General features: G+C 32.7%; 1 protein-coding gene across 1 annotated transcript in view; it reads right to left on the bottom strand.

Moving 5' to 3' along the window:
- Window positions 1-21,610, bottom strand: part of Ser (protein serrate) — a 428,305-nt gene that overhangs the window by 354,063 nt on the left and 52,632 nt on the right. The window contains exon 2 of the mRNA XM_088234339.1: window positions 2,785-3,066. Within this exon, the coding sequence (XP_088090465.1) occupies window positions 2,785-3,066 (282 nt within the window). The remainder of the gene's footprint in view (window positions 1-2,784; window positions 3,067-21,610) is intronic.

The raw sequence follows: 21,610 nt of genomic DNA, 5'->3' as shown, positions 1-21,610 counted from the left end.
CCTAAAGTTGCAATCGGGTCCAATATCTGTTCTGAGGAATCGATTTGCTGCGGTAAAATACCTTTTAGGCTATCGAATATGTTTCGCTATTATCGTAAACGAACTAAGTAATTTTGTGAACTAGCTTGTTAGGGGAATATAAAAAGTAGGCTAAGCTCCTAAACAACCTTTGAAACGAAACCCGTTAACTGTACCACAAATCGATGGGATACTAGGACTGCAGAAGTGGCAAAGTGCAGAATCGCCAACGCAGAGTCAACAACCGGATCGCTGTGGGACGCCTGAGAAATCAATAACGAAACGATGAATATCCCTTAGCTCGTCGATCACGGCTGAAAAGGCTCCGAAATAATTCGCCTCTCGAGATTGGGTTCTGTTCATCGGGATTTTGTAATTCCATCCAAACTGTGGGTGTTTGTCAGTCGCGCGCCGGACCGCCGTGTTCGACAGAAAATCTGACAGGTGGACTTATGTAAATCGCCTCCGCGCAACAGGACATACTAAAGAATCCAAGTACCGAGTGGAGAGCCTTCCTGACAGCTATCGAGACCCAGTTGAACAAGAAACATCGCCACGTATTCAGGATTGCACATTGAGGAAGAATACTGTAGTTTAATGTACGAGTATAGCGTTTCTTTATTTTGAGAAGTTCAATTGACAATTTTATAACAGATTTGTACAAAAATACGTTTTTAATGCCAACAATATGTACTGGGTACTCGGAGTTACGTAATTGCTGCACACGAAGCGTCATGTAACTTTAGAGTAATTACAATTCCATAATCCAGTTTTAAAACTTGTTCAGTGATCAAAGTCGTAATCAATTCATTTAACAGTGGTAAAATTTTATATTTGGGCGAAGTTGAAAGCGTAAAAAGAGGATCTTCGATGCTGTTCCCCTGAAAAACTCCAACCTGATATGTGCACAGGACCGGTCCTGCAACTTCACTTTTCATCGGACAATTCGAGCCACATAAAATATGTGGATATCACGAAATTTATCGATCGACGTTGGAGCGATTTATCGCTGAGCGTAATAAAGAATAAATTTAGGTACTATAAAACATATTCAGCTTCGTTCATATTCGGCTCAAAAGCATTCGAAGATAATTGGTAGCCTTGACAGGTTTAAATAAACTTATTAAAAATATTTCTCAGTATTTTAATTAGCCTCGTCGGGTATAATTTGCAAAATGTGTCACGTAACACATGTCTTTTCATAAAAATATATACACACGCTACATATTTCACCAATTAGTGGCAAGCGTCAATGAACCGTCAATGACAAGAGGTTCTTCACACCCTCGATGACGTTTTTCTCTGAAGAAGAACTGTGGAAAGTGCCTGATATATGTATTTAAATGTCGTCTTCGCCGCGGTTCATACAAAGAGAGCGTTTAAAAACCATGATCAGCCGATCGCAATCGCCTGGACTTGGCTCGGTAACTGTCACCCTCAAGCGGCGGCTTCCGCGGACTAAAGAAGTCTCGATTATTCACCGTTGATTGGCCAACATTAGGCGCTTTGTTCGGAAGACTTCAGCCCGGTGGCCCGCGGATAAAGTACCTGCTGCTGGAGAAAGACTTAATCCGTTAGTAAGATCAAACAGGTTTAATCTACCTGCGGTTGAAATTGGATACAGCTCTTTGTTTTGACAGCTCGATCATGTCGCTTCGCCGAACTAATTCCATGACATCACATTGATGGCACCGATGTTCCGTTGCAGATCCGATGAGAACCGAATTGATGTTGATACATCTCGGATGTTAGGAACGGGAGTGCCTCAAGTGTAACTATATTGTCTCGTTATAGTCATGCCATAATAATTATGCTAGTAATATCACTGATCGTGCATCTAATCTGATGGCTTGGCAAATAAGAAACTATGTAATATAAATTATTATAATATCCGTTCGTGCTACACCAATTTCGAAGCGAACTAAGAAAGTGTGAGCATTCCATTAAAGTTATTGAGAAAAGGGAACAGATAAAACTATCTCGCAATTTGATCAATGATTATTATTTATATTATTATTTATGTTATACCCACATTTTACACAATCTATTTTTGAGCAAGCCGAACAAGATAAGAGACGTCTTTCTAATTTCACGACACTAATAAAAATTTTATCGAGAGAAAGGTATACATAATACAAAAAAAATAGTTTCTGATAGAAAAGAAAATAAATATTTTTTTCTTACCCTTATCCATACCTAACAGTTCATAAATCACCAGATTAGTACAATAACTTAAGCGTATCCTGATAATTTATCTCACCTTAATGTACAGACATCCTTATCTTTTTAAAAGCAATGACAAATTTTTAGGTGTTAACTAAAAAAAAAAAAATGATAATGATCGTTAAGGTAAAAATAACTTAATTTAATTTACTTTCATGTAAATTTGAATTATCTATCCCCACCTCTGTTTTGTATAATTACATTGAACTCCTTAATAAAGATACCAGTCTCGAAGATGTCGCGAAAGCGATGAAACCGGTCACTAGATATTCCAAATTTGCGGATTAAAGTATCACTCGTCTTTTATTTATATAATAAATTACAATGAACTTCCATCAAGAATTTTCACTTACAAACTTAAATGTTTTAAAAGGTTTTAGTTAAATTTTATTTTAAAATATAAATATCACAATAAAAGAGAAAGAGAGGAATGTAAAAGAGCGTGCGACACATGTATTGCGTCCAATTAAATGCTTAAATATGAAGATGAGGAGATAACGATTATTGCGGTTTCAGATGGTCAAAAAAGTTCAATTCGCTTACCGTCCATCTGAAGGTGAATGGCAAGAGCAGGCTCGCCTTGTCCGGGTCCGCCATGGTGAAGCTGCTGCCGCCGAGGACGGTGCTGGTGGTGTTCCCGAAGGAGCAGCCGCCCGAGGTGACGTTGGTCTGGTACTCCTTGAGGCAGAGGCGGAACAGGGTGCGACAGGGGGCGGCGCAGGGGCCCGCGCCGCCGCCCGCGCAGCAGCCGCCCCCGGCGAGGGCGGACCGAGGGTTGGACATTTCGAGGATCTGGAGCTCGAAGAAGCCGGAAGATTGCGCGCACTGAAAAGAAAATGTACAGTTATTAGCTATTTAAGAAGTGTTTACCATTCTTTAGTTGTTCATTTATGTTTTTCAGTCCATAAGTATATTTAGAGTCTTTAAATTGTGAGATATAATTATTAACTCCAAAAAATTATCTTCATTATCACTAGTGAATCGTTAATACCACTAATGTTAGAAACGACCCTTCTTTATTTACATTTAAATCATGATTGAAATATCTTTATCTGAATATTTGAGTCTTTCCTTTCTCTTCCTTCATTTCTTCCCATCTCCCCTCCTCTCTTTATAGTGTAGTGTAGATTTTTAGTTAATTTTTGTTTCTATAAAAAAGTGTATGTACACTATGTTTCAAATTTAAATATAAGATTCTATTTGAACTAAATAAAATTATAAGATTCTATATGAACGATTTGGGTAGGTAGGAAGAAATGGCCTTGAGGCAATATGCCCGCCCTTATATGTATATAAAATGTATATGTATATAAAGTGTTAAATAATAATAATAAATAATTATCGGAGCATCGCATATGAATATTGAAACACAATTATTGGTTAGACAACGGATATCAGTTTTTAGTAAAATCGTCTGGCGACGCAATGGGTAAATAGTTCTTTTGAATAACGTTTTTTAAATCAATGTTTTTTTTTATGAGGATTAAGGAATCTTTTAACACAATGCGCGTTGTCTGGATCAAAATATTTAATTATTTAATTTAAGTTTTTTTTATTAGTTTATTAATTGACATCAAGATACAGATGTACATTTCTTATTTTTAAGAACTTAAATCGCACTAAGCCACTTCTCTTGGCTTGTTGGTGGAGATGCGATTTTGAGACTAAATAACAGGTCGTATATCTTGTCGGAAAACAAATTTCAAATCAAAGTCAGCAAACTATGGTAAAACTTTTTGACCGTTAATTTCGCAAAGCTTTAAAAACAAAATGTGTTTTGCTTTCGGTTTAATAACAATATGTTTTAAACTTAATGTTACTAAATATTGGTCTATAATTACACTCTGACTTTTCTATACCTATTAAACTCACACCCATAGCTTCATTCCCTCCCTCTTTTTCAACTATTTCTCCCACAACATCAATATTTTCACAAACTATAATCAGTGCATGTAAGGGTGGCCTACTAAAAGCACGTGGTTTCAAACCCGCATGTTCGTTTTATATTTTTGTGCAAAAACTATGGTAAAGGTGTATAGTGGGTTCTGCATGGTAGTTTAATAGGTTTCCTGACGAGGAGACGGGTGCGTGTCAAAACCGGTAGACATAAAAAAGTCGATAAGTGGTTAAATACAAATATTTAATAGTATTTAGTAAAATGATTGACCACAAAGTTCATGCCTTAATTTTTTTTTTCAATTTCTTAGAGACATCAACATTAACCCTTTAACTGCAGTTTTTTGAGAATCTAATCAGAAATTTTAACTCATATTAATTTTTGAAATTGTAAGGAATACGTTGTTTTATAAACACACTTCTCTTAATATAACTATTTCAAAAAAAAAATTGTTTTATTTATCGCTAGTTCACATATAATTTTGTAATAGCTGTTTCTGTGGTAACAAGCGCGGTATACACTACTTCACTAGGGGGAGAATGAAACAGTTCAACGTCTTTAAAAAACAGTAACTAGTGAAATCAAATCAATTAAGTAATAATTTCTTTTATTTTTTTAAGGTTTTAGAGGATTGTGACGTCAGAAACAATCTAGTTATACAACAACGATATATCGTTATTTAGCAGTCTAAGGGTTAATACGGTTTGTGCAACAGACACAATAAATAATTACTTTTGTTTATTCAACGTTTATTATTTTCTAAACGATCAATCATCCCAAATCTTCGTCGTTATCAAACTGAATTTTTAATGAACACTAATGAACCACGTTAACATGTAACAGAGCGACTTCTCGCGGTAATGATATTTACCAGTTACTCCAAGAACAAAAGCCAAAGTAAATCATCCCACTCACTTCACTGGTACTTAATGATAATGTAATAATCTCGTGGCTTGAGGTTAGGTTTACGCTGACTAAACACGGGCTAGAGCTAATAACAAATAACAATCAAACAACTCTCCGTTAATCAGTAAATAAATAGAAGCGGTCGCGTGTGCGCTGCGTGTCTGCTCTTCTAACTGGTTGTATCTGTACTTGTAACTTCCTTGTCGGCTCTACTCCCGCTGCCGTGGGCGTGGGCGGCAATCTCCCCTTACACTTGTTCACGTGGAGTCGGACACAAGTCTCGTATTGGCGGCCGCGCTATTCTGCTATCGATATTTAACAATCAAACACAAAATGCCCCGGTTCAGTAGGAAATATTTCCAACGCGAACCTTTGTTATTTCGTGTCAGGGCGGATGACGAGATGATTTTTTCGAGAACACAGCCATTTAAGAGAGTTTCAATTGAACGTAGTTATGCAGAAAGCAGCCAGCCTTAGAAAAGTGAAACTGAGATGATAGCACGTTTGTGAGAATAGAGAATTATCAAATTTACACAACAGTTGGAATGTTTTTGACTTTGACAAATGATTAACAATGAATACATTAGTTTTTTTGATATTACAAACAAGAATCTTATTATGTGTTTGAACAGTATAAATGAATTTTCAAGTACCGTAAGATTTTTCTAGTCCTGTGGGTGTTTTCTGCAAATTGAGAAATTCCGTTTTTGTGATCGACACTATTTTCAAAAGGTGATTATTACAGTTTTTTGTATGAAAGCGGGCCGGCTGTTTTCAGCAGAACATAGAATTGACCTTACTGCACCCGATAACACCAATATCTCATTTTTTTCAAAATTGTGGACTTTCAAAGCTTTTTGCATAACTACGTTATTTTTTTATTTCCTGATGTACCATATTAAATAAGTGTAGTCTCCCCTCTCGAGGCCAATCATCCATGCTACTTTTCTTAGCATAAGAAGTTGTACCGATTCGATATGATTTATCCGGCCTACATTATTGTACATATTATTGTATATATTGGTATCCATACGAGTGTTTTGCACAAAATCTGAGTTTCCTTTGTAGTCATATTCGGCAAAATCCTTTGAGTGTAATTTGTATGTTGGAAGTAAATCGTAATGAGTCAAAATGTGTTAATAACTTAATGCATTCAAACAATGGACAATCATTGTTACTCTTGTACATTGTTCGTATTCTAAATAAACTAAACTTAATTTTCAGATATGACAAAGTAAAATAAAACATCGTAATTTGTGCAAAAATTCATTAAATATGACAACATCGCTTCTTTTGTTGGATCATTATTTTAAATATAAAAAAAAAACTGTAAAAGAGTTAATAAATAAATAAAACTAAATAAACATTTATATTTAAAACGCTTATTTTGTGGTTATTCATTATAATAAAATATATATAAAACAGTTTTGTTTTTATACAGTATATTTTTTTCTACCGAACGGGCTCAAAGCTACACAAGCTTCCTTATCAAGGTAAACTTAACCAAATAATTCTATCTTATTTTATTTTTAAAGCGATAACTAAATATTACATTATCGATATATATTACGGACTAATAAGCAAAGTGTTTTTGTCATGTTGGTCTTTTAATGACGGAACATGTGAAGTGATATAAATACGATCTTCGAAGAAAATAAACAATGTACACATAACCAAATAAACAATATTTCCTTCAGTCCACTCCTGTCTAGTTTTAACAAAATATCTTGTAGAGCACATAATTATCTTTAGAATTATAGGTATATTTAACTTTAAACCATGTTATGTTAAATAATATTTAATGTTTTAAAAATAATGTCAGTCAAATGTCCACCACGGCGTTGTTTAATCCGAGAGGTCCAATTTTCGTTAGTTCTCTCATTAGATGAGCAAAAATTTAGCTTAAATTCCACTTAATCCATTAAAACCTACGTTTTTATTTATTTAAAGTAGCGTTAAAAATTTTTACTACCCTAGAAACACTAACAAAATGTCAATTTTGTTTTCTATGACAATCTGACAGGTGGAAAAATAATACATTTTTGAGTAATGCATGGGCTACTTACACATGCATTTGCTACTAAAACATAAAATGCGATCCCGACTTGCTGCTTTTTAATCCCAATAGCATTTCTATACTCTGAACCGACACAACACGGCATAGTCGAATTCAAATCGGGAGTTGCGTACTGAGCGTCGTCTACAAAGAAACTAATGGGTCAAAACGTAAAACTACTCGTTTAACTGTAGTTGATTCGCCTTTTGTTTGATGCGCGTATGCGGCTTCTGGACTATTCTTATTTCTATGCCTTTACCATTTTTTTGTGGTGCTCATTTTTAAATTTGGAAAAAACGGACACTACCCAATTTCCTCAAAACTTTGATAATGTTCGTTACTGCCTTATTGCTTAAGAGGGCGGTATTATGGATAACCATTCCGTGTTTATTTACCTCGTAAAGTAAATACATAACTCAGTAAAGGTTAGAGTAAATATAGTAAAAAATCACATGTGCAATGTAAAAAGCCAACATGATTAATAAATGTCGAAAATCTCGTTATTCTATCATCATGAATAATGAAACGTTGGCTAAAACATAGGAAATTAATTTAGTAAGGGAAAATGTGGTATTTATGTATTTGTAATTCCTGTTCCTACTCGCTTCTACAGAATGTAGCCTCTAATGACAAGTGTACAAGTTGCATTATGAATGCATTACTGGCTCGGCCATACACTGCGCTCCAGAATCCAGAGATCGACAACCACAGAAAACGAATAAAAAATATTTTAATGTTCAACGTCGGTAGTTCATTCAATTGGGAGCGGCCAATATTTTTGAAAGAGTTTTTGCAAAACTTTGTTGAGCGAAATTTATACACATCACACATCCGATATGATCGCTCAGAAACATCCTAGACGTTGGCACACTCAAAAATGTCTACTTTGCACTTTTCCAATTAGTAGCTGCCCATGGCATTATTTACTAGGGAGGTCGATCGACAATAGGGAAATATCACACTACGAATACCGATAAAAATATATTAAATCAAACAAAGAAAACATAGATAAACTAACTGTATTACAAAATAAAGCCTTTAGAATCATTTTGAAAAAAAACAGATATACGAGGGTAAAGTCGATGGTAAATGAAATGAAATTATTAACATATATACAAAGAATATTTTACAATACAATGATATTTGTTCATAAAATTATAAACTCTAATAAAAAAACAGAATTTTGGAAAAAAATTGATCGGAACCAGCATGAACACGATCACAATACTAGAGAAAAGAACAAAATTAGACTTCCATTTAGGAAAAAGGCAAAGTCACAAAATTCAATTTTATTTAAAGCAATTAAAAAGTATTACGAAATGGAAAAAAATATTTTTGAAGAAAAAAACATATCAAAATTTAAAATAATGGTCAAGACATATGTGATAAACAAATTATAAATTAAATATATTTGCAATGTTATTATTAGAACACACATAACAATATGTATGATATGTGTGCCCTACTTTAAGATTTTAATAAATAAATAAAAATAGATTTCGAATAATTATTTGTATTTTCAAAATCAATATGGATATTGTGGAGAAATGTTTTCATATATCAATTTTAAAAAAGAAATTTAAAAAAAAACAACACTAGAAAAACGCGACATGTTTGGCCTTGATAGTTGTGACGTCAAGATTCGTGATAATGCAATGTTCTAAACAAATTTGAATGGACCTGAACAAAAAAACGTGAATCGTGATGTATTAGGGGCGTGGCTAATGGATTGACCGTTTTTGCGGGAATTTAAAATGACAAAATAAAAAATATTTTTTATGCAACTAATAAGTAACAATATTTATTTTTTAACTTTTTCATATATCTTTAATATTTAAAGTTTTTTAAAAGTGACATTTCCCTATTATCTAAGAGTCCAGACTTAACACGGAACTTTCTAGTAAGTAGGGACATGAAAACTAGTAATAATTGTGCAATTACGAAATTGTGTATACACGTAATTTTGTATTTTTATTGAATGTTTTGTTTTTTTTCTTACTCTAAAGCAATGCTCGTATGTCAAATTTATTTTGATTGAGATTGCGAACATATGTTATAAAGAAAACATATTTTAAAAAACAAGAATTTACATGTGGGTAATACTCAAAAAAATTACAATTAAATCATTTATTTTTGTGTGCAAAATGATTTGTAACTTACTTATTGCAAATATGTATATATATTTAAAAGTTATTTACCCATGTATTTATGCTTTACAGTATACTTAATGCAAACAGTGACCACGCGTCCTAAAATGAAAATTTACAAGCTCTGTCAGTATGATTATTTTATATTTTTTTTTTTTTTTTTTTTAAAAAAAAGAAATATTTGCGTTCTTATGATTTACCCAAATATTTAATTTTGAGGGCCATTTTCAACGAGTTGTAAATAACTCACTATTAGAAAATGGGAATCAAGTTGGGGTAAAGTGGGATTCGAACCACAGACCTTTGGTCCGTGAGTCCGAGACACTAGCCACAGGACCACAACCCGATTCATATTATAAACTTTATTAAGAAAAATCCCCTCTACAAAATGGCAAATACTGCATGTTTTAAAATATCAAGATTCACCACAAAAAAGTATTTTCGCAAATTGGGAAAAACGTTGAAAATGTATTGAATATTCGAAGTCGATTTGTACGATTTTAATGATCCAACTAACAATGTACAAAAAACAGGTTTTATAACTTTATAATCATAGTTTAAAAACGAGCACATTCAAAACAGCTCACGTCGTTGGCGTCACGTCACTTTGGCGTCACACGTCATGCCCGCCGAGTGCGCTTGTTACAAATATTGCGTATAAGTATGGCACGATAACATGATTCAAGCCATTTGACAACACTCATTTTTAAAACAAAATTTTAACCTATCGTTCTATGAAGCATCATCTCTATTGAGTTGTACCTCGGTGCATATAATTATAATAGTTCAGAAACAGCGTATGCGCATCAAACTGAAGCCGACTAAACTACTCATAAATGACTAGTTTGATGTTTTGGCCGACAGTAACTTACTGTAGACGTCGGCGTCGCTTAGTACGCAACTGCCGATTTAAATTAAATTATGCTGTGTTGTGTCGTTTGTAAGTGTATAAATACTGCTGGGATTAAAAGGAAATAGGGTGGGATTTGAATTCATGTGTAAGTACAAATTCACAAATATTATTTTTTACCATCTGTCAGATTGTTAAATAAAACAAGGCAGACATTTTGATTGTATTGCCAGGGTGGCCGATTTTTTTACCCGGCTTCCTATTAATAAACTTTAGTACAATATCAAACGGTACTATTTACTTTATTACTAAATTACTATTTAATTATTCGTTTTACGTTTGCCTAATAAAAGTACCTGTTTTTTTTTTAATAATCCAGTCAGTTAAATATTTGTTGTGGTAAAACATAACGTAACAATGCACACAATCATCTTATAAATAGTTCGCAGTCTGGTAACATTACGCAGCCACTTCACGCATGCGCGCAGGCGGGATGTCAGATTTTTGGACACAGCGCAATGCACGTTAGCGTATAAAATAAGCATTTATATCTTAAACATTAATTTTAAAACGTTTGGCGTTTAGTAAACAAAAAAAAACTTCGAGTAGATAAAAAAAAATCTTAATACACACATCAAATTTTGATATAAAGTGTTAAAACATATTTGATTTCAGTTTCGAAGGGTTTTTTAAATTGTGGACACCGCATTCACTATGCGAGACTACAGGTGTGCAGAGAGACAAAAAGTGGAACCTACTCCCATTGACAAGAGACTTTTGTTTGCCACACAACCAAGTCTGGAACCTGAATCCCTCGGTAGTCCACTCCACTTTATCACCTCTCTTTATGTCGCGTTAGGCACAAACTAAACAATTATTCTTCCATTTCACGAGTGTTATTGTTTGTTTCATATTTGTATAACGATCCCCTTATTTAAATGATGGACAAACATTAACTTAACTGCACTATTGATAATAATATATTTTTTAAATTTATTTATTTATTTATTACTAACATATTATATTACATACACAAAATTATAATTTATGCAAAGTTGCTTTGACTGCCTAACTGGGATTATTTACCCCGTCCTAAGACAGTAAAAAATAATAAAAAAACAATAATCAATATATATAAACAGTTATAAAGATAGAGGACAAAGTAAAAAATGGAGTAAAAACATGGTAAAAAATGTAGTAAAAACATAGTAAAAATGAAGTAAAAAAATTAAGCAAAAACATAGTAAAAACAAAGTAATCAATGTATTGAAAACATAGTAAAAAACATTAAAAATATATAAATATGGATATAAAAATATTTTAAACCTCAGTAAAATGCGAAATAAAAACAGAATACATAGTAAGAAACATATTTTAAAGTCATAGTTAAAAAATGATCGTATGTGATCGTACATAGCTAAATACCGAGTAGAAATAGAAAAAAAAACATATTAAAAATTAAAGTAAAAGATGTAATAAAAAAAAAATTAAAATCAAACCAATTTTGAAACTTATTGCAACAGAGTGGGAAAACATTTTTGAGAAGGGAATGTGGAAGTCTAGGCATTTACAGGGCTTATGACCTGTCATTGGGTAATTTTATATATTTAATTTTTATTTATTTAATACTTCACAAAAATATATTACGTATTTGAATTGACAATATAATCCTCACTGGGAAAACCCGTGTCGGGGAAGACATTTTACAATTTTATTTTAGTTTAGTAATTATAATTTTTACACAATGAATTGTTGACTGTTCTTCTTTTCTTCTTCTTTTCCACATTCACTTCTAAACGGAGTATGTGGACATCACCAGTTGCCTCCAAAAGGCTCTATCGCCAGCCAGCATTTTCGCCTCTTTCCACGTCAATCCATCGCCCCTTAGTTCCGCCGAATAAAGTCGAAAGATCGTCATCGAGAATATTATGAATGTGCGTAAAAACATATCTCTCTTTCAAAAAATAGCGACAAACATAATCACAATACTATAGTAAAGACAAATTAGTAATCCCGAAATTGAAGCTTAGTTAGGTAAGCACATCGTTTGTGGGGCACTGCGTACGCTTCTACAATATATCACCCGACAATGTCCTTATTGTGACGGACAATAAATTCTACATTTTTATAAAAGGCGTACTTTTAAAAAAGGCCAATTATGAACTAAATGAGTACATGGAAGATAGCAGAATATGGAACTGTCAATATTATTTTATTTGTGTTAATTTATTTGATTATTTTTAGAATGTGTAGTTATTTATTGAAACCTGACTATCTATTTGTGTTGTTTTGTATATTCATTTATCTAATGACTTTAATTTAGCGTGTTAATTATACCTACACTAAAGAAAAAAAATAAAATAATAATACCTCAATGGTGTCAACAGTACCTTTTTTAAATAACTGAATACAATTAATGACAGATCAAAAGCTCTGCATGGATTTCTATATTACCTTTTCATAAAGTATTCGCCTGGTAAAATAATTCAGAATTCTTTATTGGACATTGATGTTCAAATATATTTCATTACTTTTCTTGTTATAACAGGTTTGCATACTTTTTTAAATAAGCATGTCCTGACCTCTCTGTCAGTTGTTAGAATAAATTCAATAAGTGATTGATCTTTATTATAAAGTTTGTATCGGTAAGTTTACTGCTGCCATAAAACGTCACGAAAATATACTGTTTTTAAACTTGAATTTGATTTACAAAATTTATGTCAAGATAAAACATACTTTTGTTGAAATAATTACGTATTTAAGAATAAACTTGTTTAATGGGTAGGTACATTATTTTACACGTTTATATACATACCTGGACCACGATTACGATGGGAAAATTTACACCTTTATCTTCAATCGTCTTTAGAGTAAAATCTAATATTCTGAACGAAAATGAGTATAAATGTTTGCATCAGAGAGGGAAAAACATTTTTGAGAGGGGATATGGAAGCCTAAGCATTTATCCACATTTCCTTAACTTTTCCATTTGTTGACTTGGATGAAGTATAAGAGCTGAAACCTTTATCACGTGGGTGAGATTCATCAACTTATTCATTTGTTTTTTCCAGCCATATCAATAAAAATCCAGATTTCGTGCATTATTACATATTGAATGCATTCCTTTTCCCAACTCTCCGTTGCACTGCCTCGCTAACGTGTAGCAAGATCAGTGCTTTTCAACGTGTCACAGTGAGAGCAGCGTGATGTCATATATTATCCTCCCATCAGGCCTCCGTGGTGTAGTGGTCAAGACGCTTGACTCACGCACCGAAGGTTCCGGGTTCGATTCCCGGTGAGAACACAAAAATTAAAAATGTGATTTTTCTCAAGCCTGGTTGTTCTGTAATGTAATTCACCACTGTAATTGGGCCTCCTGGCCTGTTGTGGTGCAAAAAAAAAATTAAATGAAATTAAAAAAAAAAAAAAAAAAAATCCTCTCGCAATTTTTTTTAGGATAAAATGTATGAATTTTGAAAGATCTTGAAACATTTTATAAACACTAGTATAAGAAACGTAATGATATTTAAAAAAAAAAAAAGTAATTAAAGAATTTTGGCTGGGCTATTCCTGGAACTATTCCAGGAAAAAAAATTCACGATCAGGGTCAGAAAGGTTTAAAAAAAATACAGGAAGTATTTTTGATACTCCCGTCGGATCTTTATTTCGTGAATGCAAAATCAAATACGTTACTCTCGCTATCGGGAAAATCTTTTGTTTTACTTGTCAGAAAGAAAGTTGAAATGAAAGAAGCGCGCCGTGCTTATACAAGCCCAAATTTAGGTACCCACGCGCAGCGCTGTGACATCACCTCGCAATCTATTGACAAAACGGGTTATCCATTCATAGTTTAAGATAGTTTGCAATCCTTATAGTTTTTGCACACGAGACCCTCGAAAATACAAAAATATTGGTCGCGGCAAAACCTTTCCATGACACCGTGAACGAACTATATGTTATTCGAATTCACATCAAAATGTCGAAGTCCGTTTGTGGAAGCTACCGCTCTATATTTCATGTACAATCACAACTCGATGTTTATCGATTATTAAATAATGAGTTGATTGAATAATGTGTGTAAAAATATTCGAGTGCGCCATTGAATAATGTTTAAGGCAAGAATTGTCATGCTTATTTGAATGAATGAATAAATTGAATGCAATATAAATCACCACCAAACGCAATTCTCCATATAATGATCGTTCATAAATACTCACTGTTTAATATGTAAATCATGTTTACTAAACACATAACTCATTAGCTTGTGGAATAACTTGGCTCATGATGTTTTTGATCATTTATTACAAAGTGGTAAATTTGGAGTACGGAAACGCTCCTATTTATATATTAGTATTTTTTTTTAACATTTCAAATTAGCTACATGTATGGTCCCAATATAAGTTGAGTTTTTTTTTTCAAATTTATAAACTTTCACCAAAATTTTAAAAAAATAATCAAAGGTTATCCGTCATTCGAAAAAAACTTGCTTTTGCGTTACGTAAATTATTTTATTTGATTACAAGCCTTCAAAATGAAATGTTAAGTAGACAAAAGTGAGCATATTTCAGTTTTGGGACCATAGTGTGCGGGTTCGAACATCAGACCTTGAGTTTCAACAATCCAGATCAGAGCCCCTTTAGGTTTCAGATATGTAGTTGTTAATATTTTGTATGCGACCGAGCGGATGAAGAAAACAGATCTGTTTGTGAAATAGAACCAGAATCCTGGACCAGTGTTTTAGACTCAATGCAACTCTCTGGTAAAAATTCTGGAAAAGTAAATTTTATTGAGAAAAGTCCGCCTCATAATGTAGTGGTTGGTGCGTTCGCCTACCATTTTTATTATTATATTTTTAAATAATATATTTATTAATTTCTAATTATTTGGGTTATTATGATTTTCCCAAATATTTCATTTTATGGGCCATTTTTAACGAGTTGTAAATAACTCACTACTAGAAAGTGGGAATTAAGTTGGGGTAGAGTGGGATCCGAACCAAGGACCTTTGAGCCGTGAGTCCGGGACACTTGCCACGGAACCACAACTCGATTTACGATACGCTGCAACATTTTACAGTCAATGGAATGGCAACTGACGCGTAAAACCGCCCCCCCCTTACTTTCACGTAGCAGATGATCGAAATGCGCTGCAGTCAATGGCCCGACGGAGTGGCCTTTGCGCCACTGGGTGCGGAAAGAAAAATGAAAATGTCGATATTTTGGAACAACCAACCTCTCACCAATAATGTTCTTGAGTCCGTCTTTCCTAAAGTAATCAAAAGGATATTTTTACGTTTCAGCTGCATACAACTCCAGAACCTTTTTCCGTTTCTCAACTCTTGACACATCACATTGCATCACAAGAATAACATCTAACAAGGCAGACTTTACGAGTATACAATAAGACACTCGGGCTTCATACAGTGATGATAAATGAACCTCCGCGCGATGAGTCTCGCATACTGTATGAAAATGGAAGTAGGTAGATGTATGTATCTAGCTTAGAGTACCCACATCACCAACACATTCCTGCGAAGCATAATCGAGCCTCCAGAGCGTTTACTGAAGGCGCAAACAGGTAAATTATTGATTTCTATGAAATAAAACTCTACAATGTTTTGAGTATGTCCAAAAATTTTATTGACATGCTGGGTTTTACTCCCTTGAGAGTAATAAGATCTAAATTTATTGCAAGAAATAAAACATTTTTAAAAACTGAATATTCTTTTATTTTTTTTATTTTTAATTTAACTTTTTGTACGAAATTCGTACATTGGCGGGCTTATTGCCAAATGGCAATTTCTTCCAACCAACCAATAAAATAAAAGTTTTATTTTTATAAGTAACTTAATGTTCTTAAAATTGATATTTAAAAAATCTTTGATTATTGAGTACATGAAAATAACATTTTGATATGTATGTATTTATTTGATATGTAATATATTTTCTTTACTAACTTTGTATACTATGTGGAAATCTGTTATTAGTTCTGAGTTTATACACTATATCTGTTTGTTTACTAAAAATATGTATGTAGAACTGTTGATTTCCCTAATAAAATAAAATAAAATAATTCAAGTTACAGAACATATTCAATAGAAAAAAAATATTAAAAAGCTAAAGAAATAAAAAAATAGGAATAAACGTATTTGTTTATAAATTACCTTATATCAAAACTATTACTCAATGGGAAAAGGGAAAAAAGAGGAAATAGGAAAAAGGAAAGAAGGAGAGATTAAGGAAGAGAAAGGAGATGTTTTTTCAGACGTGATTTAAACAGAGATAATGTAGTAACATCTTTGATGGTTGATGGGAGACGATTCCACAGTCAAGCCGCATGGACACTATATGAGTTAGAGAAGAAGGAGGAATTGTGGATGGGTATTAAGAGAGTGCCTTGAGAATTAGAACGAAGAGGTAAACCATGAACTGATAAGCGTTGAAATTTGTCTCGCATGTATATAGGAGCGTTAGGATTATAAAGTACATTGAACAGAAGTGAGAGGGAGTGATAGTCTCTCCGCTGTCTGATTTTGAGCCATTTCAGTTGCCTACGATAATCAGAAATGTGGTCATATTTCCTAAGACCAAAAATGTACCTTATGCATGTATTCTGAAGTCGTTCAAGTTCATCGAGTTGCTCACAGCTTAAATCAGTCATGGAAACATCAGCGTAATCTAGAATAGGCAGTTGTAATGCTTGTACAACAAAAAGAATATGAAATCTTACAGGGCTTATGACTTTTGAAACGTTTGCTAATACGTATTTGCCGGCGTGTAGAGCCACCTTTACGAGGACAAGCGAAACGCGTCACATTATTTATTTTAATTCATAACAAAATAAATTTTACGTGTAAATATACTTTTGTTTTTCTCACTGACCTAATCGTATTTATTTATTTTAAAAATATAAATAGTTCCGTTCTTGCGATTTATCAAATTTTTGGGGCCATTTGCAACGAGTTCTAAATAACTCACTATTTAAAAACGGAAATCAAGTTGAGGAAGATCAACATATTAACATCAGCAATGATTTATGTATAACTCAACAATGTTTTGAGTATTTCCAAATGTTTGCAGACAGGCTGGATTTCTTCTCTAAGGGGTTATTTAAATCTACATTTATTGCAACAGAGAGGAAAAACATTTTGAAAAGGGAAAATGAAAGTCTAGGGATTTACACGGCTTATGACCTGTCATTGGCTGGTTTAAGTGGCCACTTTACACACTGTGTAACATTCACCATTCTGCCATCTACATTTCCACAACTCTTCCATCTGTTGACTTTTGTAAAGTAAAAAAGCTGAAACCCTTATCATGTGAGTGAGATTCATCCGGCTGATCCCATTCACGCCTGAAAACAATTTTCCAATTTTTATACTTATTCTTTTACTAGTCAGTTAATTCAACAATGTTTTGAATATGTCCAAACGTTTGCAGACAAGCTGGATTTCCTCCCTAGAGAGTTATTTAGATCTAAATTTGTTGCAACACAGAGGAAAAACATTTCGAGAAGGGAATATGGAAGTCTAGGAATTAAAAGGCCTTTGACCTGTCATTGGCTGGTTTCACTAGCCACTTAACACACTGCGTAATATTCACCATTCTGTCTATATCCAGACTTCCATATTCCCTTCTCAAAAGGTTTTCTCTCTCGGTTGCAACAAATTTAGATTTATATATAACCATTATAATTTTCCAGTCATTAACACTATTAAGATGAAAACGTTTGAAAGTTATTTATTAATTATATTTAGCGTCGACAAACTGTTTATTTGTGCCTTTGGTACATAATAATATAACAAGATAAACATATCCGGGGTGATATTCCAAACACACTCGCGGCCGTAGAAAGGGCTTTTATGTAAATACGCGAGATAAAAGTGTTTTCTACGGCCGCGAGAGCGGTTCAGAATAGCACCGCTGGTCATTTTAGGCGGCCTCCGTGGTGTAGTGGTCAAAACGGTTGACTCACGCACGGAAGGTTCCGGGTTCGATTCCCGGTGAAAACACAAAAAAAAAAAAAAAGTGATTTTTCTTAAGCCTGGTTGTTCTGTAATGTAATTCACCACTGTAATTGGGCCCCCTGGCCTGTTGTGGTGCAAAAAAAATGAAATGAAATGAAATGAAAAAATGAAATGTGTACGGCGTAAGTCTTAAATTCTCAACAGGTGAATACCAAACTAGACTACTGCAATTCAAACGGTTAAAATAAGTATTGACAAATTAATGGACGGTATAAAAAATGTAAAGAATTGTATAACATTATTATCAAGGTCTGGGAAAATAAAGCAAGGGAATTCAAAGCAAGGCTAGCGCCATTCAAATCACGTCATTTGTCGTGGAAAAGTTTCAATAATCTATTAAATGTTTGTGTTATTATTTATCTCTTACAGTAAATAGTTGTATTTATTTTCAGGCGGGTTTAAGGGTGACGTGTATGAGAAAAGTTGAGGTTTTTGTCTTTTATTTATCATTTTGATGCTTTGATATTTGTTTCATTTTTTAATCCGGATCATTCTGTTTCTGCTTTCATATCAATTTCATCTACTTTGTCAGGAACTAACTTCGCTCTAAGTTATGTTGTATCCCAACTCAACACAGGGCCCTTGGCCTCATAGAGCTTGGGATACGTTTTTATTATATGTAATGTATGTGTGTATGTGTATATACGAGTATTAGTACATGTGTATGTGTGTATGTGTATGTAAGAGTGTTTATGTATATATGTATGTATATATGTATGAATATTTATGTGGGTATGTGTATGTATACATATGTGTATGTATACATATGTGTATGTATATATGCATGTATATGTGTGTATGTACGTGTAAGTGTGTATGTACGTGTATGTGTGTATGTACGTGTATGTGTGTATGTACGTGTATGTGTGCATGTACGTGTATGTGTGTATGTACGTGTATGTATGTGTCTATGTGTATGAATGTTTATAAAGGTGCAAACGTGTGTGTGTATGTATATGGAGATATATAAATAAACATATATGTTAGTCTGCCTTAGCGCGGGTCTTCTCCTACTAGGCATTACTTTATAATATATATTTTAAGATGAAGAAAATAATCATTAATTTTTTATTTTTTTTATGTGTATGTATTCGTATGAATAAATGATTAAAAAATAAAGAACTACGAAGAAACTAGATTATAGAAATGTAATCTTGGACATGATGGAAAAAGAATTGAATAACGTTTGAAATAACATAACACACCCTTTTGATGTAACACAATTTAATAATATGTATAATTCTTATTTAGAAACTTCGTTGCTCTGTCTTTAAACTGTATTTTAAAAAAAATAAATATACTGTTTAAAATAATAAAACGCGTATAAGTGATGCATCCATAATACGAGTGAGTTTAATTATTTATTTTTTACAATATTTTGAATTTGTTCAAATGTTTGTAGACAAAATACTGGATTTCACCCCCAAGGGAATTGAAGAAATATGGATGTTCAAACATTGGCAAAATATGGAATATGACGTAATGTAAAAATTAAAAACTAATCGCTTGAATGGGTTTTTGGTTTTTGGATGGTCCTAGACTCGAATAGAAACCATTGATAAAAAAGCAAAACGATAAATACACGCTAATAATAAATATCTATAGTGAGTAAAAAAATCTCTGCTATAGTTCCATAACCCAGGGAGAAAATACTGGAATACGATTGTACGAAGAAAAGTCTGACCGCATTTTTCTTTTAAGAATCTAATTTTAGCGGGGATTTTTAAAACAGTAATGAAGAAGTCGTTAGTCATTCAAAATAACATTGTCAAAAGCAAATGTCTTATTATTATTATTATTTATTTTATTTAGTTCTATGATTAACATAGTCTAATATATATTTACAACACAATATTTACATCTATACTTATTCTAACATTATTTATCACTATTATAATATTGATATAATTAATATCCTAATTTATAATACTCACTGTTTCATATGTACATTTTCAATTATTATATTCACTATTTACACTATATATTACCTAATATTTTTCACATTTATACTTTTTACATTTAATTTCAAATATATTTACATTTATTTAATTTTTTATGTTTTCTGGCATTTCCTCAAATAATTGTATTCCCTTGTACATGCGGCAGTTCTGGGACATTGCTTTTGATTTCTTTTCCAGTCTTATATTTTTAGATCCTCTTGTTGCATAGTTATGAAATAACTCATTATTTTTTAGTTTATCTCGGAACTATTCCTTTAATAATTTTGTTTATTTCATTAGCGTCATTAAATTTGATTATTTGATCAATTGTCATGATATCTAGAAGTTGAATCGTTTTCTTAACTTTTGTTCGTCTCCCACATCTTAATATTATCCTCATCGCTTTGTTTTGTATTATTTCCATACAGGTTCCACATAGGACATAAATAAACTGTGTCAATTAATTACATAGATAATTAATTATCTATTGTATCAGTGTTCTTAAATTTAATGCTTATGATGGATGTGATATCATTAGAGGCTGGCATTTGAATGAATTAATCATTATTTTCTGTCGTTAGCGCCACTTCCTTAAAAAATACAATATCGACGTAATGCAATCCAAAAGGGTATTTTTTTACGCCGTTTCGCCGTTCTTTGGACTTATGAAGTCGCATGAGAGACACGCGCGTGGTCGATTAGCCATAAATAGATGTAAAAATGTTGACCTGCCTAGGACCATATACGGCTGAGTGGTCTCGCATAAAGTCGGTAACTTTACAAAGAAACCTCGCTTCTGAATAGAAAACTGTGTTTGTAATAGTTCAACTGTGGTCCTTTGCTCAATATTATATGGAGGTGGTGAAAACTTTAACCCCAAAAAACGTAAACCTTAAAGAGACCAGTTTGCCTAGTGAAATAGGCAAATAGAAAAAAGGGGGGAAATATAAATACAGCACCCGGCAATTTATATCGTACGTCGGCATTTAGAAAGAGACCTTCGGCTATACATGGTGTTCTTTAAATCCTGTCAAATCCGAAACCACAATGATCAGTATAGGCAAGAAGACATATACGCATAATTAAAAAAATATTCAGAACGCAGAATTAAAAATATATATATAAAAAATCAACCTTATATGTGTCAAATGCTCATTCCTACTTTTAATTTACGTACCAGCATAGTTAAAATTAAATTAATATTTCAGTTCACACCTTGATGTGGAGTTTCAAATTCCAAAATGCTTGTTTGGTACCTGCATTAATGTTTATATTACTACCTATGATTACGCAGTTATAAATATAGTAAATATAATGTAGTCCGTGTTTAAACATTTAAATTTAAACATTACATGCTTTTTTTAAAAAAAAAGTTTTTTTTTTGTTTTTTTACAATAAACATAATAATAAAACACAATATTAAAAAAATAAAGCATAATTACATATCAATGAAATACATATTCATAGAAAAATAGTAAACGAAAATCCCACAAAAGCATGGCCTGTTCGTGGGTATACAGGAAAATGTTTATGAATTTTTGCTCCCA

Source organism: Micrasema longulum, unplaced genomic scaffold (assembly GCF_059751315.1).
Source record: "Micrasema longulum isolate JH-2025_06_02 unplaced genomic scaffold, ASM5975131v1 h1tg001230l, whole genome shotgun sequence".
Classification (NCBI taxonomy): domain Eukaryota; kingdom Metazoa; phylum Arthropoda; class Insecta; order Trichoptera; family Brachycentridae; genus Micrasema; species Micrasema longulum.
The sequence above is the reverse complement of the archived record's forward strand: the minus strand, read 5'-3'. Positions and strand labels throughout refer to the sequence as shown.